The sequence below is a fragment of the Ictalurus furcatus genome, chromosome 25 (genome assembly GCF_023375685.1).
Source record: "Ictalurus furcatus strain D&B chromosome 25, Billie_1.0, whole genome shotgun sequence".
Lineage (NCBI taxonomy): Eukaryota > Metazoa > Chordata > Actinopteri > Siluriformes > Ictaluridae > Ictalurus > Ictalurus furcatus.
In genome coordinates, this window is record NC_071279.1 from 9,823,133 (window position 1) to 9,845,566 (window position 22,434).

General features: G+C 40.3%; 1 protein-coding gene across 2 annotated transcripts; it reads left to right on the forward strand.

The window, feature by feature from the left end:
- The first annotated feature begins 5,556 nt into the window (after positions 1 to 5,556).
- Positions 5,557 to 22,147, forward strand: igfbp3 (insulin-like growth factor binding protein 3). 2 transcript variants are annotated; one of them, XM_053613937.1, is made up of 4 exons: positions 5,564 to 6,722; positions 11,527 to 11,801; positions 12,821 to 12,940; positions 18,758 to 22,147. In XM_053613937.1, the coding sequence occupies exons 1-4, from the start codon at positions 6,347 to 6,349 to the stop codon at positions 18,881 to 18,883; spliced, it is 897 nt and encodes a 298-aa protein (XP_053469912.1). In that variant the 5' UTR covers positions 5,564 to 6,346; the 3' UTR covers positions 18,884 to 22,147. The 2 variants fall into 2 exon arrangements, with proteins under 2 accessions (XP_053469913.1, XP_053469912.1); XM_053613938.1 differs by lacking the exon at positions 12,821 to 12,940 and having other exon boundaries at positions 5,557 to 6,722.
- Positions 22,148 to 22,434: the final 287 nt, after the last annotated feature.

Here is a 22,434-nt window from a genome sequence, read left to right on the forward strand (position 1 = left end):
AAAAGATTGGAAAGCCAGAGAAGTGGGATGTGGGTGACATGGTTCCTATTTATTTAATCCCTACTACGAACTCATCAAAGCCAAATTCAAGACAATTGTAGCAGTATGATCAACAAAACATCTTTTAATAACAACGTACTCTTTCATGTATTTATTGGTCTCATTTGGGGTATGTCTTGGGTCAATAAAGAAAACTAATGTTAATGTTAGAAGTCATAACATGCTGACATTAGGCAACATTTATGAAACTTTAAATCAGATTGTGTTTTGCCATTGGGACCAGCTGTGGCATTACAGACTTATATGCTAAGACTGAGCTGCCAGAAGACTCATAAATCCCTGCGCCTGCTGCTGAAGTTTTACTTGGTGACATCAGGCTCTCCACTGACCTGGCTCAGCAAATGAGACATTACATACCTTTGGATAAATATATATTGCCCATGCAATACCCCCTTCACAGCTCCAACTCAGCACTCCTTTTGTGCAAACCATGTCCAAGGAACATTTTGACGAAAATCGGAATGTGGCGAATAAATGACAAAAGCTGGCAGTTCTTTTTAGCATGATCACATGTTCTGTAGCACCTCTGGCTAGATGAGTGGCAAAAATCTTTAAAAAAAACAAAAAACTGAGGCCTGAGGTTTACAGTGTAGACCGGAAGATGTTGTGTCCAATTGCCCTTACTTCCTGTCAGGTGTGGATGGCATTGAGCCTGTAGGTGGTGGAAGCTGTCCATTCTGTCATCGACCCTAAGTGAGTTAAGGACTGCTATGACTTGCTTTCTCCAAACGATCCTGGCAACGGACAAAAGAGTCTTGTGTGGGGGCGTTATTTACTCTTTTCTATAAAACTCCCTGCACAAGGATGTAGCCAAATCACACACACACACATACACACACATACACACACACACACACACACACACACACACACACACACGAACATCCTACTCTGTTATTAGCTCCTAGTGGAGACAGGGAAGTATAAAAGAGATCCATGAAGATCTGAGTGTTTTGGAAGTCTTTGATGGTTACGTGTGTGTTACCATGAAACCATCTGTTTCAGGAACGATGAGGTCTTGCGTTTAGCTCACGCCTACCTGTCGCTTTACAACTGTACGCTTAATCTTTCCATTCCCAGTCCTCCTCCTGAGACTGCACAGCAAGTGCAATTTGCCAAACTAATTATACACAGGTTTCGGAAAGTCTTCTAGTTTGGACTATATCCCAAATTCAATACTTTCCACCCACTTTACTAAGGATGCAATCTCATACAGAATGCTACATTCATCCAAACAGATCATTGTTGAACAGCAAGTGCTGAAATACCACCTGTTGGAGCATTTATGCCTAATATCCACCGTTGCCTGCTTCCTTTATCATCCCGGTTAATGGTGGGTGAACATTCCTTTTTCAGTGCTCTGCTCCAGCGCAAACTGCTTTTGTGCCAGAACACTGAAAGATTATGGCATACTGGAATCTGATCCCGCCGCTGGTAGTCACATGCAGCCGCAGTGCTAGAAAGGAACATTGGACCTGGATGAGTAGGGGGTTTAGATTTTGTTCAGGCTTTAACAGTGGGGGGAAAAAATGTTCCTCCTGTTTTAATTACACTTCAGTGCCTGGACCATGTCTCTGTGCTGTGTAAACAAGGATGACATTTGGCAGGATTTAGCTGGCTTAAGAAACTGTATATTTGAGTGTGATCTATTCGAGCCGTGTCTTTAAACACGTTACAATTGCAATTTCGGCCATCTGAGAACTTGTTTACATATTTTAAAGCTACACTGCGATTTTTAAACCGATCTTGTTTATATCAGCTCGGTTGTATACACATTCAATCTTGAAGTCAATTTCTGTTACATCTCCCAAGGAGAGGGGGGGGTTGGGTCGGAGCGGGGCTCATCCTATTACGAGGATTGGGACCAAGTGCAGTTTGATGTATGGGTATAATGTAACAAGCAATCATTGTGTAAACAAAGCAATTAGGGGTTACTTTGAACAGTGATTCATCCAGCTATATCAGAGATCATGGCATCTTGAACTAGTCCAGAAGATGTACACAACCTTGCATCTTTATAACAAATCAAGGTTAACACAGCAGAGAGCAGAGGTGCTATCAGTTCAGGCCATCTGCAATGCTGTACTAAATAAAATATTGTGTAGGATCTCCTTCTCGTTATCGTCACCTCTTCATCAGGTCTGACATACCTCTCAACAGAACCAGTAGGCAGTCCAGTGTTTATGCCGCCATGTTTCCAATCTACTGTATGATTTACTTTCCACAGAGTAACAGACCCACTAACAGAATTATGACAGGAATGCCAAGGTCAGCTGCAGGGAGAAATACAGTGAGTTAGAGAAGTGCTGACAGCTAAAGAGGTGAGCGGGTCGAACATGCAAGACGTTCGAAATATGTAAATTTAAACAGTTGTGGTTTGCCATTTTAAAAAATGTTTCTAGACATAATAATATGTAATAATAATAATACTATATAATAAGAATTCTAGACATATAGTTCCAAAGAGACTTCAGAAATAAATGGTGCTTTGCGATATCGCCATGCATTAGTTCGATCAAGGTTCTTTATTTGTCACATACATATTACATATATGTGATGTATTAAAATGAAAAGTTTTTTTCTTAGTTACTCGTCCGACAGTGCAACAACGAACAGACCAAGAACAAACTAAAGATAATAATATAATAATAAGATAATACACACATAATAAAAATAGAATATAGTAAAATAATCAAATGCAGTAGACATAATAAAATATAATAGACTTTAGAATAAAATATAATAGACTGTAGAATAAAATATAATAGACTGTAACAATAAAATATAATAGGCTGTAGGGAATACGATGTGAATAAAAGGGAATAGAATAGAATATGTAGAAAGCAAATATACAGAGTTGTTAAGTATATAGAGACTATATGGGTACTTTATTATGGGTAGTTTATTATTGGGAGGCTTCTGTTTACATTTTTCTGACCCAGAAATTAGCGCTGACCACGATGTGTGGAACAGAGCCCACTTTCTTTAAATGGCAACACAGCTTTAACATAGAAGGTGCTTGCATAGTACACTATAGGACTGAGTGCTGTTTGATGCTCTTTTACTTCTTCTCACATGCTGGCAGCCCAATGAGAGACACACACACACACACACACACACACACACACACACACACACACACAGCACATCTCTCAGCATTCCATTCCTCAGGAGGAATTCCTGAAGCAGGTGGAAAAAAAAGAATGAGGTTGGGAAACAGAGGGAGAAATGTGCCGAGTAATAACAAAAATACTAATCTAGCTGCAAAGGTGGCTGGTGGAGTGCGAGAGGTAATTTTTTGCTTGTTTTCAATGGTCCAGTCTCAACACAGGGTTCCACTGATGGGCCCAGAGCTCTTTACCTTCCAGGAACTGAAGCGCATGCCTCAGCAGCCTGCAAGGGCCTGTTGTTATTGCAGAGCACAACACTGCAAGAGGGGTATGCAGTGCTGACCCAGCAAAATCCAACATCCAAGCCACACTCTAATCATCTTTTACCACCCACCAGGGCAGCCACCAGACACAGAGAGAGAGAGAGAGAGAGAGAGAGAGAGAGCGAGAGAGCGAGAGAGCGAGAGAGAGGTGGTTAAATGAATGGATGCATTGGTCTATTTAAAGTAAGGCCATGTGCTTACACACACATGCACATAGACAGACACACAAACAAAATATTTCTGAGCATGAAAGGGGAAAAAAAAAAAAACCCCACCATTCAGACCCACTGTGGCATGGTTATACATGTTCCAAATATGCATGTATGTGTGTGTGTGTGTGTATAAATCATTGTTGTGTGGCTGGCCAAACTTTCCATGACAAAATCGAAGACTTTGAAGCTTGAAGTTCTCCTAATATCCTCTGTCATTATTACTGCCACCACAAAGCCAGGCACAAGCTGACTTCCCCTCTCCTGGTGTGCGTGTGTGCATGCGTGTGTGTGTGTGTGTGTGTGGGTGGGGGTGTGTGTGTGTGTGTGCGTGTGTGCGTATGTGTGCGTGTGTGTGCGCGTGTGTGATATGGCTCTCTCCTTGCCATGGTCACCACAAGAAGTTGTGTTATACATAAAGTGCATTTTCTATTCAAAATGCTTTTCATTACAAATAATATTGGAAATATAGTCATACATGAAGTTCAGAATTTCTCAGTATTTGGTATACTCTTCTTTTCTTTAATGACAGCTGGCATTGACGTCACAAGTTTGTCCACACCCTGATGATCTACGTTAGATCAAATCCATCAGAGGGTTTTGTTTGTTTGTTTGTTTTTTAACATGTGCTGTCAATGGACATGGAAAATCTAACTTTTTGTACAAAGGAATGGACATATTTCACAAATTTGCATTAATTTAAATATTGACCTAGAAATTGTACAGAATCCTGAACATTGAATATTACACATTTATTTTCTTTGTTTGACATTTTTCAATAGTCTAACACTTGGGTTATTTCCAGTTTTAAATGAATGTGGTATCAGACTTTTGGACTCCAGTATATAAAGTATTTTATGGAGATGTTTTCTGTCATGGGTTTAACTTTAGGTTTAACAATAGGAGTCATTGTCAAGATCTCTACTGATAATATTTCAGATTGTCTGCCACCACTATTGCTCATTTTATGACATTATTACAAATTAATGATGCTATTCCCCTGTCACCTACATTGGTTTGCATCAGCATCCTAGCTTAAACAATGGGGTACAGTCAGTCTCTACAGGTCGCATATCAATCGCAAGAAATTATTTGTAATTTTTTCCCCCTAGTGGGCAGCACAGTGGTTCAGCGGGTAGCATTGCCATCTTTCAACTTCAGGGTCACCATTTTGATCTTGAGCCAGGGTTACTGTCTCTGGTTTCTCTGATTTCCTTGTATTGTCAAAAAACATATGAAATATGATATTTTTTGTTAGTGCTCTGCTGTCAAATTTGATCCATCTAAATGATATTTAAATTTGGGGAACATCTGCAGCTTTTTTGAATTTTGCTTCCTCAAATGATTCAACATCCATCCACCCATCCATCCATCCATCCATTTCCTGTACTGCTTATCCTACACAGGGTCACAGGCACCCTGGAGCCTATCCCAGGGGATTCAGGGCACAGTGAGGTAGAAACCACATCGTAGAGTACAATCACTGCCACTCAGCCTACGACGCATGTCTTTGGAATGGGGAGGAAACCGGAGTACCCGGAGGAAACCCCCGAGGCACAGGGAGAACATGTAAACTGCATGCACACAGTGGACATGCAGCCTAATTGAATATAGTAGCTAAATGTTACGTGATGACTATTACTATATGTCTAAGTTTTTGAGTTTAAATAAGCATCCTTTACAATCTATACTCGAGATAAGGATTTAGGTTTATATGATTTTTGTAAAGTAATAATAACAACAACAAGAACAACAACAACAACAACAATAATAATAATAATAATAATAATAACAATAATAATAATAATAACTCTCAGGTGAACTCTGAGGAAATTCCTCTCATTCAGGTTCTGTCTTTTCTATGAGCATGTTACATATTACAGACAGGAGCGTGTTACCTCATATTTATACCCCTGTGAAACAGGAAGTCATGGTTGAACAATTTCCTGTTCCTAGTCACCCAGGTGTACTAAAAAAATGTCAAATATCGATGGGAATATACTTAAAATATATTTTCTCATATGAATTCATAGGGGTGCCAATAATTGTTGCAGGCCTATATTTAACAAAGATATTTTTGGAGAACCCGTGTTGTGTTTGCAATTGTTTGATATCCATGAGAGCAGAGTGTTTTTGTGAATTTTTTTTAAACAAAATATCAAAAGGTTAAACAATACAAACAATTTTTCACAGCCTTCTTTACCAAAGGTGCCAATATTAGTGGAGGGCGCTGTATAGTGCGTCGCTAAAACCAAGCTCTTTAAACGCACTTGCTGATGTCACATTGTGTTTTGCGCTCCATGCTGAGTGACTATGAAGGATGTGTGCGGTCCCTTAAGACCGATAGCGGTCTACATAATTCATACCGAGGGGAGTGACTTGTTGCCCGTGCTTCTTCTCCCCCCTGCCTGTATAAAACCTGAAGTTCACAGCAAATCACACTTACAGATGGAGAGACCTCGCCGCTCAGCCGGGTTCTACGCTCGAGTCAAACCCGACGCGACATCCCGTTCCTCCCCGGTTCTGCCCTGCTACATTTAGCGGTTTGTGACGACTTTCTGAGGGCACAGCATTTCCCCTCAAAAAGGCGCTCTTATACCGATCACCGTTCCATCGTCGCCCACTCACCCCCGTGCACGTTAACATGAAGCCCTTATTCCGCTCTGTCCGGCTCGGCTCTATGGCGGCTCCGCGTGCGCTCTGGCTGACGGCGCTGTTTGCGGCTCTTGCCCGCACGGTGCATGCTGCGGGGCCCGTGGTGCGCTGTGAGCCGTGTGACGCCGATGCGCTCGGCCAGTGCAAGCCGCTGCCACGTGACTGCGCCGAGCGGGTGCGCGAGCCGGGCTGCGGCTGCTGTCTGACGTGTGCGCTGAGTGAGGGCCAGGCGTGCGGCGTGTACACGGGACGCTGCGGCGCCGGACTGCGGTGTCAACACCGGCCCGGTGAGAGCAAACCGCTGCAGGCGCTGCTGGAGGGAAGGGGTGTGTGCTCCAGAGCCACGGACAGAAAGCTGAGAGTCGGTAAGCGCCCGAATGGCATTAGCCCTCTGCTTTGTTTGTTTGTTTCTATCTCTCTATCTTTCTTTCTTTCTTTCTCTCCAGATGTGTTATTTGCGTGTACTGGCTCTTGTGCAACGTTTCCAATTTATGTTTCTTCCCTTGCAAATTTGAACAAATTCGTACTCATCAGTGAGCACTAGTAAAAGTTCCTTTGGTCGGTTTGCCTACGAGTTTATTCGTGAAATTGAACGAAACTTCTACAATGACTCCAAGATCAGGTTGAAACAGGGTCGTGTTCACATGAATGGCACAGGCTGCCAACCCAACCCTGCTGAAATAAAACACACACACACACACACACACACAATAGAAATCATCACAAAAATTCTACGTTATTTTCCACTACACATATAAACCATCAGCTAATCATTAAAACCATTACTAGTCCTAAATGGAATCCACTAGACATAACATGCCACCAATAGAAGGCAACAAATTACCAGTAGAGACCGTTACATTTCCCATTAAAACTAATAGAATTCCAGTTATAACCATTAAAACCATTGCAAATTCTATGAGGGTTCCTATTACATTTCCCATTAAAACTAATAGAATTCCAGTTATAACCATTAAAACCATTGCAAATTCTATGAGGGTTCCTATTGTTGTTGTTTTTTCTTCAGCAGGAAACTGCCTTTAAATCACACCTCAGAGTGGTCTAGTATTAGATCTGTTATTCCTATACTTATGACGTCACATATAGCTCGTGTTGATTTGAATAATCACCATTTAGGCTAATTATATGGAATATTGTAACCAAATCCACTGAGTACATATTAAAAACAAAGAGTAACCATGAATCCATAACAGGAGCTAATTATTCATTCATTTTGCACAGAGGAATGCATTTTTAAAAAACGTTAAAAAAAAAATTTTTTTTTAAAAAGTCCAATACTACACACTAGTGGTACCGCCTCTTAGTGTAGTCCATGCCACCCCATGTTTAAACGTGATTGGTTGTTCATCAGATCAGGACGGTACTGCGTGTTCCTGGTTTACTCTACTGTGATTAACGCAGTTATTTCGCCCCGGGCTAGCACAGTTCCGCCCTGTGAATGCAGCCCTCATGGTTGGTGTTAGTGGGAGGCTGCAGACCACCGCGTGTATCCGCGCTTTTCTGACTGCATGCGCGCAAACAAACAGAGATGATTTATTATGAACGCTAGATTTGCTCTCTATATCACAGTGAAAGCCTTGGCTCAGTGATACTTCGGTGACTTGTGTGTACCACCTGGACGGCTGCAGTGCTGCCCGCTTATAAACAACTCGCTGTACTGCGTCACGGCCCCACACTGGCACCGTTGTTCTCTTCCGTCCCGAGCTCGAGCGCTACAGCGAACCCTCTATGCTGATGTGTGCGTGTGTGTGCGCGCACGCGCGCGCGCGAGAGAGAGAGCGAGAGAAGCCGCGCTGTCTGCGTGCACACAGTGTGCGCGCGCTAAACTTTGGCCGGTCCAACCCGATCGTTACGAATGCCGCGCGCATGTATTTTTAGAGTGGAGCGGAGATCACTGTTTTGTTTGTGTGTGTATATTATTTAATTGTTTTTTCGTGAATGACGTGATGCGGTGCCTCCGACTTGGAGGACAACATCCGAAACACACTCTCACAACACCAGAACATTCTGTTCCCTTGGCTTAGTCCAGCATTCAAACCAGAGGTTTGTGTGTGTATGTGTATGTGTGTGTGCGTGTGTGCGCGCGCGCGCCGCCCTTGAAATAATGTGAATATTCCATTTTCAGATTGGATTGTTGTGATTTTTTTTTTGCATAGTAAAAATATTTGCAGTCATGATCTGGAAATGGTTAGAGTTACTGGTGCAAAAAGTTGAACACTCTTGGAGTAAATGAACAATGCTATGCATTATAATAATGTGCATGAGACTACAGACTGCTTGTGAATATGTGAACATAGGCACATATGTAGCATGCATATTACTGAGGCAACATTTTTCACCTTCAGTTGACACAATTATTAATGCAACTGATTAATGCTACGGTACACCTAAATTGAATCCTAACCCTAATCCTTAACCCCAGTAACCAAAAGGAAACATTTTGGCCCTTTTAGGTATTTTATTTTAAAAGCTGCATTTTTTTTTTCCATCTATCCATTTTCTATACCGCTTATCCTACACAAGCCTGGAGCTTATCCCAGGAAAGGCAAGGGACACCAAGGAAAGGCAAGGGACACCATGGATGGGGTGCCACAGGGCACAATCTCGCACACACTCACAATTTGGAAATGCCAGTGAGCCTACAGCTCATATCTTTGGACTGGGGGAGGAAACTGGAGTATCTGGAGGAAACCCACAAGGCACAGGGAAAGCATGCAAACTCCATGCACACAGGGTGGAGGCAGGATTCAAACCCTCAACCCTGGAGTTGCAAGGCAAACGTGCTAATCACTAAGCCAACATTCCCCCAGCTGCTTTAAAAAAAAAAAAAAAAAAAAAAAAAAAAAAAAAAAAAAAAAAACCTATTCTCTTTGAGGAATTTGGCCCCCCGCACAAGATATAAAAAAAAAATTCCATATGAGTGTTGGTGTTTTTAGATGTATCTGACATCGATATCCCCCCGCCCCCCAGTGAGCAAGGTTCCCTATGAGCCATCCTATGTAGCCGCGAGTGTTGTGTTGAAGCAATCAACTATGACAATGTGACACACAAAAGCTATTGTTAGGATACAGAATCACTTTTAAAAAGCAGTTTGGGGGTGCCAGCTGTTTTACAGTATTGCCTTACCTCATATTCTCTCCTTCTGGTCTTTAATTTTAGTCTCTCTCGTCCTCCTTTCCCATCATACCACATTTTATGGTAATTACATATCTCCTCCAACCAGTGAGCAGGGCTGTGTCTGCTTGATACTTTATGCTCCACCCCAAATGCTGTTTTTTTTTTTTACCTGGTGCATAAATGGACTGGATTTGGATATGCACAAATATATTCTTATCAGTAACTCATATTATTTATTTGGACAGTGTCTGTTGCACACATTTACTTGTGTTTATATTGTATGTTAAACTGTTTAGCTGTTTACAGGGATTGACCAAACAATCCCGGTACATTTTGTAAAAAATTTACAAAAACATACAAAAGTTTACATTTTGGTTAAATATTGATGTTTTGCAGGATCCAGAAATAGATGTTACTACCCTTCTACCCTGGATATGACATTCTTTTCTATTTCCAGTTAAATTATAGTGGGTCAAGCAGAGAAAGTAGGTTATTACTATGATTTCAGTGCCCTTGTCTCTGATTATACATCGTCACCAAAACATGTTAGGCATGTATCGTGTTGTTTATGTTGGTGTTGATGCTGCTGTTGATAATTTTGTTGTTGTTATTGTCATTGTTAATAAGGACATGGTTTATCTGATGATGCTACAATTCTGGCCAAGCCACAGTTCTTCTCTTGTTTACAAACACTTTGGGATTCAATTAGACTTTACTCAGTTCTTCCACTCCTCCCCCCCCCACCCCCCATGTTCTTCAATCTATCCTCTCATTTTACCACTCTTATTGCATTCATATCTCTTTACAAGTCCAGTGACTTTAGGGTCGGTCTGCATTTTAAATTTTAGTTACTTATAACGATTACCATGCTGTCACTCATTCAAGGCAGAGACAAGACACAAAAAGACACTATGGCAAAGACTAAACATAAACCAACGACCTAAACACAGCAACAAAGACAACAGCAATGAAAGACAAATGTAAGACAAGGAGTGCAACGCAAACTGTGGCTATATACACAAATTCTCGTTAACAAGAACGGGATTCAGGTGTAGGTGGTCGTGTGACTGTGATGTAGTGAGGTGTAGTGGCTTCTGGGAACTGTAGTTCAGAGTTCCTTCTCTGATACATGACACATACTACCATAGATTTGTTATGGTAGTGATGGCCTAGACAAACTCTCTTCCTAGAAACTTCCTGTCTATACTGAGTGTTGATCAGAAAAGTTCTGAATTAAAATGATAGTACTGATACTGTTCAAATTCAACTAGAAAATTATTCGAGAAAATACACACTTCAGCCAGTTGCACCGAAGTTTGGCCGCTCTAGCTCGGCTGCTGGGAACTTGCAGACAAAAGAGCAAATAATCCTCAATCAGTCTGTACAGGATGTCATGGATTTTTTTTTGGTGATTGTTTTGGCCAAAAATGCTTGATTTTGCTGTAGTTTTTTTTTTTTTTTCAAAATTTGAGATGCATCTTGCCGAGATTTTTGTGGGGGTTTTTTGTGTAAAACTACTTGAATTGGTGAGACTGCAGTTGTACGAAATTGTTTTGCACAGTCTTTTGCAGTAATGTTTGTTCTTAAATGACACTTTTTAGCTGTACTCATGTTCGACGCACATGAATCGAAGAGGGCTTTGGTTTAATGTGCTTTGTTATGACATCATATGACACATCTTGGCACAAATCTGCAGAAAATTTCTTGTAATTTTGAGAAATTGCAAGCTCCCCTGAATATTGTGGGGTTAATTTATGCAATCGCAAAATCGCTAAATCCTGGAGAGACTGCTTAATGGTTCCAACCATAAGTGCTATTAAAACCCTGTTTCTATAAATCATTCTTTTATTCCCTTTTATTCTTTTATTCCCTTTTATTCCCTTATTTCTCCTCACTCAAACATTTTAAGTGGCTTCTTATTAAGTCAGTCAAGTTTTGGCTTTATGCTGTAGTAACTATCTTTTAAAAGTTTGGTGAAGCTTCGTGTGTATGTTGTCTAATACTGACCTTTACACCTCTCCCATGCTTCAGAGGAACCTGTAGAGGAACATCTGCCTACCACTACCATTGCAACAGTCAGCAAGGGCACTGAGGTGGTGCAGGATACAGCAACAGGTTCGGGGGTTGAAGAGGGTATGCAGAGAACAGAGCTGGACACTAAAAAGTCTCTGCTGCACACTAAGCTTAGCATGATCCAGATGGCAAAGTTTAAGCAAGGACAGATCTACAAAGTGGAGCCAGTGGCCAAGGGAGTCCACCCTGATATCCACAATTTCAGCCTGGAATCCAAAAGAGAGACCGAGTATGTAAGTGCTTCTTTACCTTCTGTCAGCGGGTCAACGATGGTCAAGAATAAAGCAGGAAAGTGTGTGTGTGTGTGTGTGAGAGAGAGAGAGAGAGAGAGAGAGAGAGAGAGAGAGAGAGAGAGAGCAATTAGAGCATAAGTACAGTTCTGCAGTTACAGCATTTGCCCACTTGCCAACATTTTAACCACTGAGCTACCACTGCCTGCATTAGCCCATAAGCCCATAAGCTCAGGTTCATCACCGAACACAAACTCTGATCATTAGAAAAGTCCATATGTGACATATTTACCATATTTAAGATTTTAAACCGATCAGCAGTGAATGGTATTTCAAGATATATTAGGAGCCAGGAAAGAGAAGGATTCTTCCGGCTTATAGATTGCTTTAAGATTGCAGTCCCAGCTGTGCCACATGCCATTCATTGCCTGAGGTCACTTAGAGTGCAGCCGTCCCTTTTCTCTTTTACAGCAGGGCAGTATTTGGTGACAAGGGAAAGGCCCACGGAGCTGGAACGTGCAATGAATATATCGAGAAAATTGTCAAAAATTGAAGTAAAAAAAATATATGTATATAATAAAATTCTCAAAGAAGTGCTACACAAAACTATTTTAACAATATATTTATTCATAATTTATTATCTTACTAAAAGACCTGAGTACTCTGTGTGATGTGAGTTCTGTAGCTACAGAGAGAGGTATGTTCAAGTGGTATATTTGGATGAAGCATGACTAAAAAAAACAACCACAGTTGAAAGCTAGACTAGAAATGAACATATTGCATCTTTATATTTGAAATCCTTACCAGAGGATAGCTGTGTATGTACTGCTCAGTGTCAGGATGCATGGCTGTGTCTGCCATGGAAGAGAGAGAGTGAGTGAGAGTGAGAGAGAGCAAGAGAGAGAGAAACAGCTAGTTTGTATCATTTCTATGGTCCCATGCTTGATATAGTAAACTTTGTACTGATTTTATAAGTTGGACTGATTTTACATTTATTTTGGTGTGTGTTTGTTTGTTTGAAGGGCCCGTGTCGCATAGAGATGGAAAGCGTTTTGAAGAGTCTTAGGATATCCAGCGTGATAAACTTTCGAGTTTTTCGCATTCCAAACTGTGACAGGAAGGGCTTCTACAAGAAGAAACAGGTGAGTGCTGCCATGGCCACCAGCTAAAACATTATCCCAAATATTGAGCTGCATCTGTGCCAGGCTGCATCTGGGCTTCTGAGAAGGAAGAGGATGTTGATGGGAGAAATCAGGGGCTTTTGGAGATGTGTGAGTCATCTGGTGACTACCCCCCTCCGTCCCTCTCCTGTAAAAAGAATGAGTCAGAGTTTAGGTCTGAGCATGTTTAATTGAGATGTTTGGGTTAGGTGAATTTGGGCAAACAGGATTATTCGGAAGCTTACAGAACAGGAAGCCTGTAGCAGTACGGATAAAGACACTTGTACTGAACTCGCTGAACTGAGGATTAGACACTGGTAGAGCATGCTTGATTACTGACATTCAGCTGTATTAAATGGACCCTACAGCGTTTCCTCTTTCACTCATGGGTATACGAGAATAAAAGACAGTCAGTTTCATGTATAGAGTTGACAGGAGGCAACAAACACACTCAATGACATGATCACTCTTGCTGTCTGTACAACTCGAGCAGCTTTGTAAATTAACGCAAAGCTGCTTGTACATGCTCTCACTCGTGTTCACACTCAAACATACGTGAGAGTACATGCAAGAGCACTGTGCTAGAAAAACACACTAAAAAAGTACCGCTGTGCACAAAAAATGTGATTTCTAAGTGATTAATACCTCTTGAGTGGCTTATTCTGATAAGACTGGAGACTTTCTAAGTACTTCAGTACAAAAGCGGTAAAGGCGGGTAAATGGAGCTCAGTTAGCAATGCCAAAAAAATAAGCTCTACAGCTTAGAGCATTTTGTGGTACTTTTAGCTGCAGAACCTGTGTACTGCTTGATCTAGGCCAATAGTAATGATGCCAATAGTAATGATGTTCAAAATAGTTCTGAATGTTATGCCAAGTTGTGCTATTCTTAAATGAATCACTTATGCTGCATTCAACTAGAGGTTGTAACTCATAGTAATAATTCCCAAACTCCGACTAGGAAAAAACAGAGAAAACGCCCCCTCGACTCGAATTCCTACTCGGGGCCTTTGAGTAGTCTTCTCAACTCCCGAGTTCAAAAAGTGTAGTCACATCAATATGGTTGTGCATAGCATCAGCTGTGAAATAAATAAACAAATGAGTTATGCTGCTTTAGATCAGCCAACATGTTTGCTTGTTGAATCAGAATCACTGACTGTACAGTTTGCTGTTTTGAGAAGGTAAATATACACCACTCATCATAGTTAGCTGGCTAGTTTGATGCAAACAAAAGACAAACCATGTTTTTAACCACTTTGCAACTTGAATGCACGGAGGTCAAAAATGAAATCATTCCAAGCTTTGACGTCCCACTTCCGAGGTAATTCGAATGCAGCGTTAGCGTAGGATTGTATACATTGAAACTCAGATAACACGGAAATCTACCTGTGACAAATGTGAACTAGCTGGATAGTTCTTTTAGAAGACGGATAGAGGCATAAACACTGGCTGCCTCATATAAACACAAACAAGCACAATCCTGGGTGCTTGGGGCTCCTCCTCCACCCCAGAATAAGACTGGTAATAACTGTGTGTGTGTGTGTGTGTGTTGGAGGCCTTTCCCTTGGAGGGCACAGTCGAGTCCAGGGTAATTTTAGCTCTGATTATATGAATTGGCTTAGTGTGCAAGTAGAGGCGAAGCATGCTGCCCCCCATCCTCCACCCTCCACCCCCCACCCCCCGAACCCCCCAAGGCCATGCTCATCTTTGCCCCAGGCAGTGAGTATTCTTGCTGGGCTGGAGACAAACACTACCCCCCTGACCCGCTGGCTCACCCAAGGCCGTCTCCACTGCTGCTTTCACACTGAATGAGATCTCAGTGATGCAGTGGGAAAGACGAGAAGAGAGGGAGGTGTGAACTGCAAGACACGCTGGGAACACAAATACACACTCGGGCAGAGACACACTCCAGATAGTGTGTAGAGTGCCTCTGTGTACGTCTCTAGCGCTATGGGATCTTGCTTTCTCACAGTCTCCTTTTACTGCACACATGCACATGTACCCTGCCTGGGTTTATTAGCCATATTACTACATGCCTGGTTGCTATATGCCTTCAATATGTGTTTAATGAACGTGGACAGTAGTTACACAAAACTCTACACACATGTTCAAGAAGAACTGATGCACAAATTGGCAGATGGACACCTACTTATGTAGTCCAGGACAAGGGTCTGGAGGGAAAACAACCACTGTTCATATTCACATGCAGATGTTAATCTGCATATTGTGCGTGTGTATCGTGTGTGTTTACGCTGTTGCTGCTTTTAATGTCCTCCTGGCCTTCCTGCTGCCTATGAGTGCAATGTTACGGACCTGCCATGGTTGAGGCTTGCTTTGTGACATATAAAACACCCATTTGTGCTCTCACACACGTGTACACACTCAGTACACACAAGGCTGTTGTGTTATATCCTCTAGACGTTGCCTCACTGACAGGATTATACTCAACCACCTTTCAGTTTCTTCATTTCACAACAGCCGCATGCACTCTCCATCCATTGCTCACATATGCAGACACACCTGCATGTGTAGAATCTGCATAAACACAAACACACACACACACACACACACACACGCACACACACACCTATCACAACTAATGTGTGTTTTGGGTTTTCCCTCTGAAATGTCAGTATAGCAGAGTTTACAGTAAAGTCTGTATTAGCAGCGATCTCAGAATAGCACTTTTTGAAGCATACGTGTTGATAGAAATCTCACAGAAACAGATTCTGGCACACAGAAGTCAAAGTCATTCCAGTCCTCATTCAGAGTGAAGCAGTTGTACATCAGTTCGAGACACAGAAAGCTCTGTGTAACATTCTGCATGAACAGATTTTACTGGCAGAAGTGCTCTTGTTCTCTCCCAGCAATAGTCCTTTGTCCCTCTAACTTTTCCTTCTCATGCTCTTTGCTCTGTGTGATTTAATTAAAAAAAAAAAAAAAAAGTTTATTTATTGCAAAAGATCAGCCATGATAAAAAAAGAAAGGGAAAAGGCTAGGAATGTGTGATGTGATGAGGAAGGAGGGAAGGAAACATGCAGAGAAGATGCAGAAAGAAAGGCATGATTAAAGGAGGAGGCATGAAGAGGACAGAATAAATGCTCAGTTTTATTTCCCAAACTGCTCTTGTTCTGCTTGAGGTATTTTAATTTGGTCCTCACTCAGTAAAAGTCCCTTTGATCTCTTGCTCTCTCTCGCTCGCTCTCTCTCTCTCTCTCTCTCTCTCTCTCTCTCCAAAATTAAGCTCCAGATGACTTTTAATCGGTACCAGTTTCCTAAAATAGTCAGACAGCTCTTTAACTGTGTAGGGCAAATGTTTTAGCAGAGCCAAATATCCCCTTACGCTTTTTCATTAACATCATAAAGACACTACTCAAGCCAGCATACGCTGTATATTCAGCCCTCATATGTGCACACAGTTGTGTGTGTAAGGGTATGTGCACAATTTGTTAAAATTACCAGGCTGAGTTGAAGAGTAGCTGGCTCATGAGACCACATAAACGTGGCCTTGGTCTAGATCTGGGTCTCATTAGGCGATCTCGGTCGGAGTCTGGGTCTCGGCTTATGGACTCCAACGAGACCGCAGCGTCTTTCCATGCTGTAGGTGATAATCACCTACTTCCATCACTAGTCTGTGCTGTAGCGTCACCACCATGGAGAATTCAGGTCTTCTTGGAAATGTGCATGATTATCACACAGCAGCGTCACTATTGGCAATTAATTACATGAATTATGGTCGAATAACTATTTTTTAAAAATCTGTGATGTTTATCAATAATGATCCATGAGGGCTGCGTGATGGATAAAGTTAACTGCCTGAATTAATAAACTACGATTTCAGCAAGCTAAGATGGAAACATTCTTATTAAAAATTAAAATTTACCAGAACCTGTAGAGGAACAACCTGATAGTTTTAGATGATGTTTCCTTTTTTATTTTTAAAACTTGTTTGATTCATGCATGAAGCACTATTACACCACCATACTGCTAATTTACTCAGAGGTAACTCTGTAGACAAATCGCTCATTTATTATAATTGCAGATATAGAAACATTTTTGTATTTCATACCCATAAAGTCTTGTATGAACTGTATATCCTTGTTTGTGTTCCTGGAAGCATTGAGCCCAACTCTTTTTTGTTTGTTTGTTTGTTTGTTTGATTGATTTTGAATGAACACATCTAAATACCGTCTATCTTTTATAATATCACAACACTGCTGAAAGCTCAAATCTGATTGGTCTATAGGTGTAAAGGTGTATAACAGGAGCAAGACAAATCACAGGTTTAAGCAATGCGCTTGCTCTAATATGTTATCATTTCTATAACTCACTTACAGGGACATGTGTGGTGGTGAGTCCATAATAAGATAAGACAAATAATAAATGAATTAAACGCATGCTGTTATTTAACAAAGAAAAACGTCTAATCGTTGTTACAAGCTTTCTGTAAGGAGATAATAGTCTCAGGTGTCAGCACTTTGTAACTGTTTTTCACCACAGGAAAATCTTCAGGTCTTAGCACTTTCTGATTTCTCATTACAAGCTAAATTTTTTTGTGTGTCTTATGATTTTTCCAGAGCTGGGGGCACATGGTGGTTTAGTGGTTAACATGTTTGCCTCACACCTCCAGGGTTTGGGGTTCAAATCTGGCCTGTGCTTCGGGGGCTTTCTGAGGGTACTTTTCTCAGGGTAGGCTGATTGGCATTTCCAAATTCCATATTTTGTGTGAATGTGTGTGTGATTTTGCCTTGTGATGGGTTGGCACCCCGTCCAGGGTATCCCCCGTCTTGTGCCCAGAGTTCCCTGGGATAGGCTCCAGGCTCCTTGTGACCCTGTGCAGAATAAGTAGTAGATGGAAGAAAGAGAGGCTGGGGCTGAGAGGCACTTTGCGATGTGCTGTTATTGTGCTGTCGGATGGTAACACCACGCCCCATTGTGTTTTATTCCTTAGTTAACACATATATTGTCATGCATCATCTTCTCAAAGCACATTCCTGATATAAGTGTCATAGGTAGCAGTAAGAGGATAGTTACTTAAATGATCATGCTTTTAAGGAAGTAATTTTTTTTGTCGTAGGTGTAAGATGACAAGTTTGCAATAATCATTGCTATAATCATCATAATTAACCTATATCATTCAGCATTCCTTATGAAATATTTTTTTAATAGGTAAATTAATAGTTACATATTTGTTTATATCTCCAATAGCATTGCTGCAGCTTCTGATGAGGTCATGGTGGCTTGGAGTAGCTTGACCAGCTGTCATATTTCTACATGACCTAAGAATCAATTCAACAAATGCAAACACACATATGTAGCTGAGCCAAACATACACACCTATACACACACATATGCACACAGAGCCAATGGCAGCAATGCATTCTTCCCTCAGACGTGATATTTGATTTGCCCCATTTTTGTCTCACAGCCAAAATGACAGTGAAAAAAATGAGAAATAATAAAAAAGCTAATTTTCTCAGTGTTTCCATAATGTTTCAAAATGATAAAGAAAGAAAATTTGTTTTAAATTTTCATATACCAGTCTGACCACAGTTATTTGAATTGCATTATTACTCTTTCCCTGTCTTGCTCTCTGTCTCAGTCTTACTGTCCCTCTCACTCTAGTTTCTAGTGTTGGTGTTACTCTCTGTCACCTGGGTGAGATATGCTGGGAGAAATGTGTTGTTGTTTTTTTGCCCATGTCTATTCCTTCCTCCATTTGGAGGCTGTTTTCTTTACATATACATGTCTCTAACATAATACTCCCATCTATCTTTCCCCTCCCTTACTGTCTCCCTACAGTGTCGTCCATCCAAAGGCCATAAACGTGGTCAGTGTTGGTGTGTGGACAAGTATGGACAGCCTCTGCCAGGCTACGAGGGCAAAGAACAAAGCCAAGTCCACTGTTATAACCAGGAAAATAAATGAGAAACACAGGAGAGACTGAAGGAAAATGGGAGAGGGCAGACGATCCCCTCTGAATGGTATGAATCCACAGTGAAAAGGGGGAAAGGGAGATTTTTAAAGGCGGTGCCCTATTTCTGAGCACCCCACCTATGCACCGGAGCAGGGACTCATCAGGTCACTTTCACACATCAGGGGAGTAGAGAAAGGGGGCAGGGAGATAGGGAGGGGAAGATCTGTGCTAATCTATTTTTATTATAGCCCAATGAAAGCACCATTTGGATTACACTAACAAAAGAAATGTCTAAATTACCCTTTGGGCTTCATTACCTTTTGGTTATGTGTGACAGCTTCTTAAGTATATGGGTTTGACTGAAAGTATGTAGTTGGCCCTTTCTCTTTTCTGGTGAAATGAAGCACCTTGAGTAAATCACTGCCATGACTATCACTGTCTCTCTCGTAGCGTCGCGTCCTGTCTCTGCCTTTCTGGTGTAGGACTGTTCGAAATGGGCATGCTCAGTAGTGTTGGCCTGCTCTTGCCATTGGCTCCATCTGAAGCACAAGCACTTGATGCACTTTGGTCCCTCACTGAACAACTACCCCAGTCTATTACATTGGCCATTTCTTGCAACACGCATTATGAAAGTGTTTAAATTTATGATATTCTAGGACCTATTACGCACACTGAATGGTTTTTTTTTTCAAAAAGTCATTTCAATGTGTGTGTGTGTTTTTTTTTCTTTTTCATTGTAGTTATTTTCTTTTATTCACTGTATATGCTTGTGTGATCACTTGCTGATTTATGCCCAGGTTAACCATGTAGGAGAATAACTACATGACTTTCTGATACCTGTTTTCCTACCAGCTTTTTTGTTCAACTGTCAGGAAGAGAGAGTAACTGATCTATCAAAGCTACAGCATGCAGCATGCTTCCAAGTGGATTCCAAATGTATATAATACGCAACATATATTTAATGCACTAAAATACACCACAGAGCACTTGACATGATATTGCTCCCAGTGCTGAAAATGTCAGTCGGTATCTTTGACATCTTGTGCATTTCATGATCTAATTGCCCAAATTGCACGATAATTGTCCTTCTGTGAGTTTTCAGTGACTATGTAAGAAAATGCAACACCATCTAGCATTACTACTGCATACCTTTTGTATGCACTCCAAAGTTTGATAATGATCACTGGCAGTTACTTTCCTACTTCAGATCACTGCCTTAACCATGTCAGGGCTGAAATTTGATAAATAATGATTAGTACTTAGTGCTCTGTCTCTGAATGCTGTCCAGTTACTTCACCCAAACGAAAAGCTTACAGATTAGCTCAGTAACCCTATTGGATAGCTTGTCTTTATATAATTTAGTATGGATGTTGGGATATTTTTTTCCTTTGTCTGACCTCCTGAGAAATGACTTGAATATGGAGGGTGCCGGAGAGGTATCCCCACTCCCAGTAGCTCAGTAGCACAGAATCAGCCAAAAGCTTGACCCCTCAACACCCTCCCAAAAACTACAAAAAAAAAAAAAAACAACATACAAAATGTGCAAAATATATGTTTTTAATTACTTAAAGACTTAAGACATGTTGGTGCTACACCTTTTTTTATTTTTACAACTAGATTTTGGGTGAAGAGTATAACAAAGTACAAAAATTGTTGTCCCTGCTTAAACCTTGTGTCATTTCTATATACTGTAGATACGTATGTGTGTGTGATTTTTTTTTTCTGGCCAGCTTTGTGTCTGAAAAGGCATGTGAACCTTAAAATATTGAAGTTATTTATCTAAGAAAGGCGTATAAGCTCATCCTTTTCTCTCTTTTTTTGAGGATTAAGTGACTCACTGATTGCACAACAGGTAATAGATAGAACTCAACATGTTTTGGGAATATAATCACTAATGAGTTTTTAGATATTATATCAACAGTGCATTGTACAAAATGAAAAGAGATGGTTCTGTCCTCAGTCTAATATGAGACGTCTTCGGGTTTCTTGGGAAACCTAGTTTTCTCTTAAGATAAATGGCTAGATATAAGCTAAATTTTGAAGATAGCCATTTGTTTTAGTAAGGTTTAAGCTATGTATTTACTTATTTGCTTAAAATGAAGCTAAAACAACATGAATGTTAAAGTTAAGCTCAGTACCACTCCTAACCTTTCTGGGGCCCAAAGCAGAATTCTGCTTACTCATTATATAATAAAAGCTATTTTTACACCATTGCCACACCTCTTCTTTATTTGAATCTTCTGTGATGTAGCTTTTTGTAAATCAACTTGACTATGACTATTACCTTATCTGGCTCCTGTATCTATAATCTGGTTTTCTAACTAGGAAACAGCAATTCATATGAATGATAAAAACCTAATGAATATGGATAATAGTAGAAATAAAACAACATTATAATTCATTAGACATATACGAACACTACGCTAAATAATAATTAACGATTTTGTTATTAGCATGACAGGCCCCTAGGGGTGGTGAGGGGGGAACAGCATGACTTGAAAAGTAGGCATGTAGGAAGGACCAGCACTGGTTAAGGTAATGCTAAGCTAAGTTTTAAAAGCTCCATCTTGGCGTATATTAAAGCTAATGAAAAGTTGAGTTAAGAAAAAAAAAAAAAAAGAACTTGCCGTTCCTCATTCTGTTGTGCAATGTTAGGGCCACTTATCACTTTTAAGGATCTCTCCATTCACGGGTAATTGTACTTTTTTTTATTATCATTTGAAAGAATTTTGATTCATTAAAAAGCTTTTCATGTTACTAAAATAAATATTACACAGCTATGCCTTTCTTTAAGAAAGGAAAATGGTTTTGTTCATATATGATTTGTATTTAATGTATTTTTAAAAAATTAAAAATAAACACTATTTTAATTTATATATGACTTCAGGTCTCTGTTTGAATGGATGCAATCATGCCAGCAACATTACTGTTTATTTAAAATGCTCTTTCATTGTCATTGCTCAATAAAATTCACACTCATAAATAGATGGGCTATGTGTAGACTTGTCAGTTATTTTAGATGCAGTCCCCTCTGAAAGTAGTGGAACAGTATAAGGCCAATTTAATTTATTTTCACTGTATGTCAAAGACATTTGGGTTTGCAATCAAAGGATGAATGTGAGATGATAGATCAAAATTTCAGCTTTCATTTCCTCATATTTACATCTAGATGTGTTAAACAACATAGAACATGATGGCACCTTTGTTTGAACCCAACCCATTTTTTCAAGTGACCAAAAATACTGCACTGATAGGTGTTACTTTCTGCTCAGGTGTGCGCTGATAAATTGATTGTTTAAAGAATTAATAGCTCTGAATGTCTACTCTTGGTTTAATTACATGAATTATGGTCTAATAACTATTTTGGTTTCACCTGTGGAGACTGCATTTGTTGTTAAAAAGGATAAACCTTCACGCTGAAAAAAAAAATACATAGAAAAAAAAGATACACATTTGGAAGCCAAAAAGAATGTGACTATTTAATTTACTTTTGTTATGGTTGCTTGTTTGATTCATTATACAGTTCTTTATGAACTAAGCCAACAACAACATGTGAGAAATA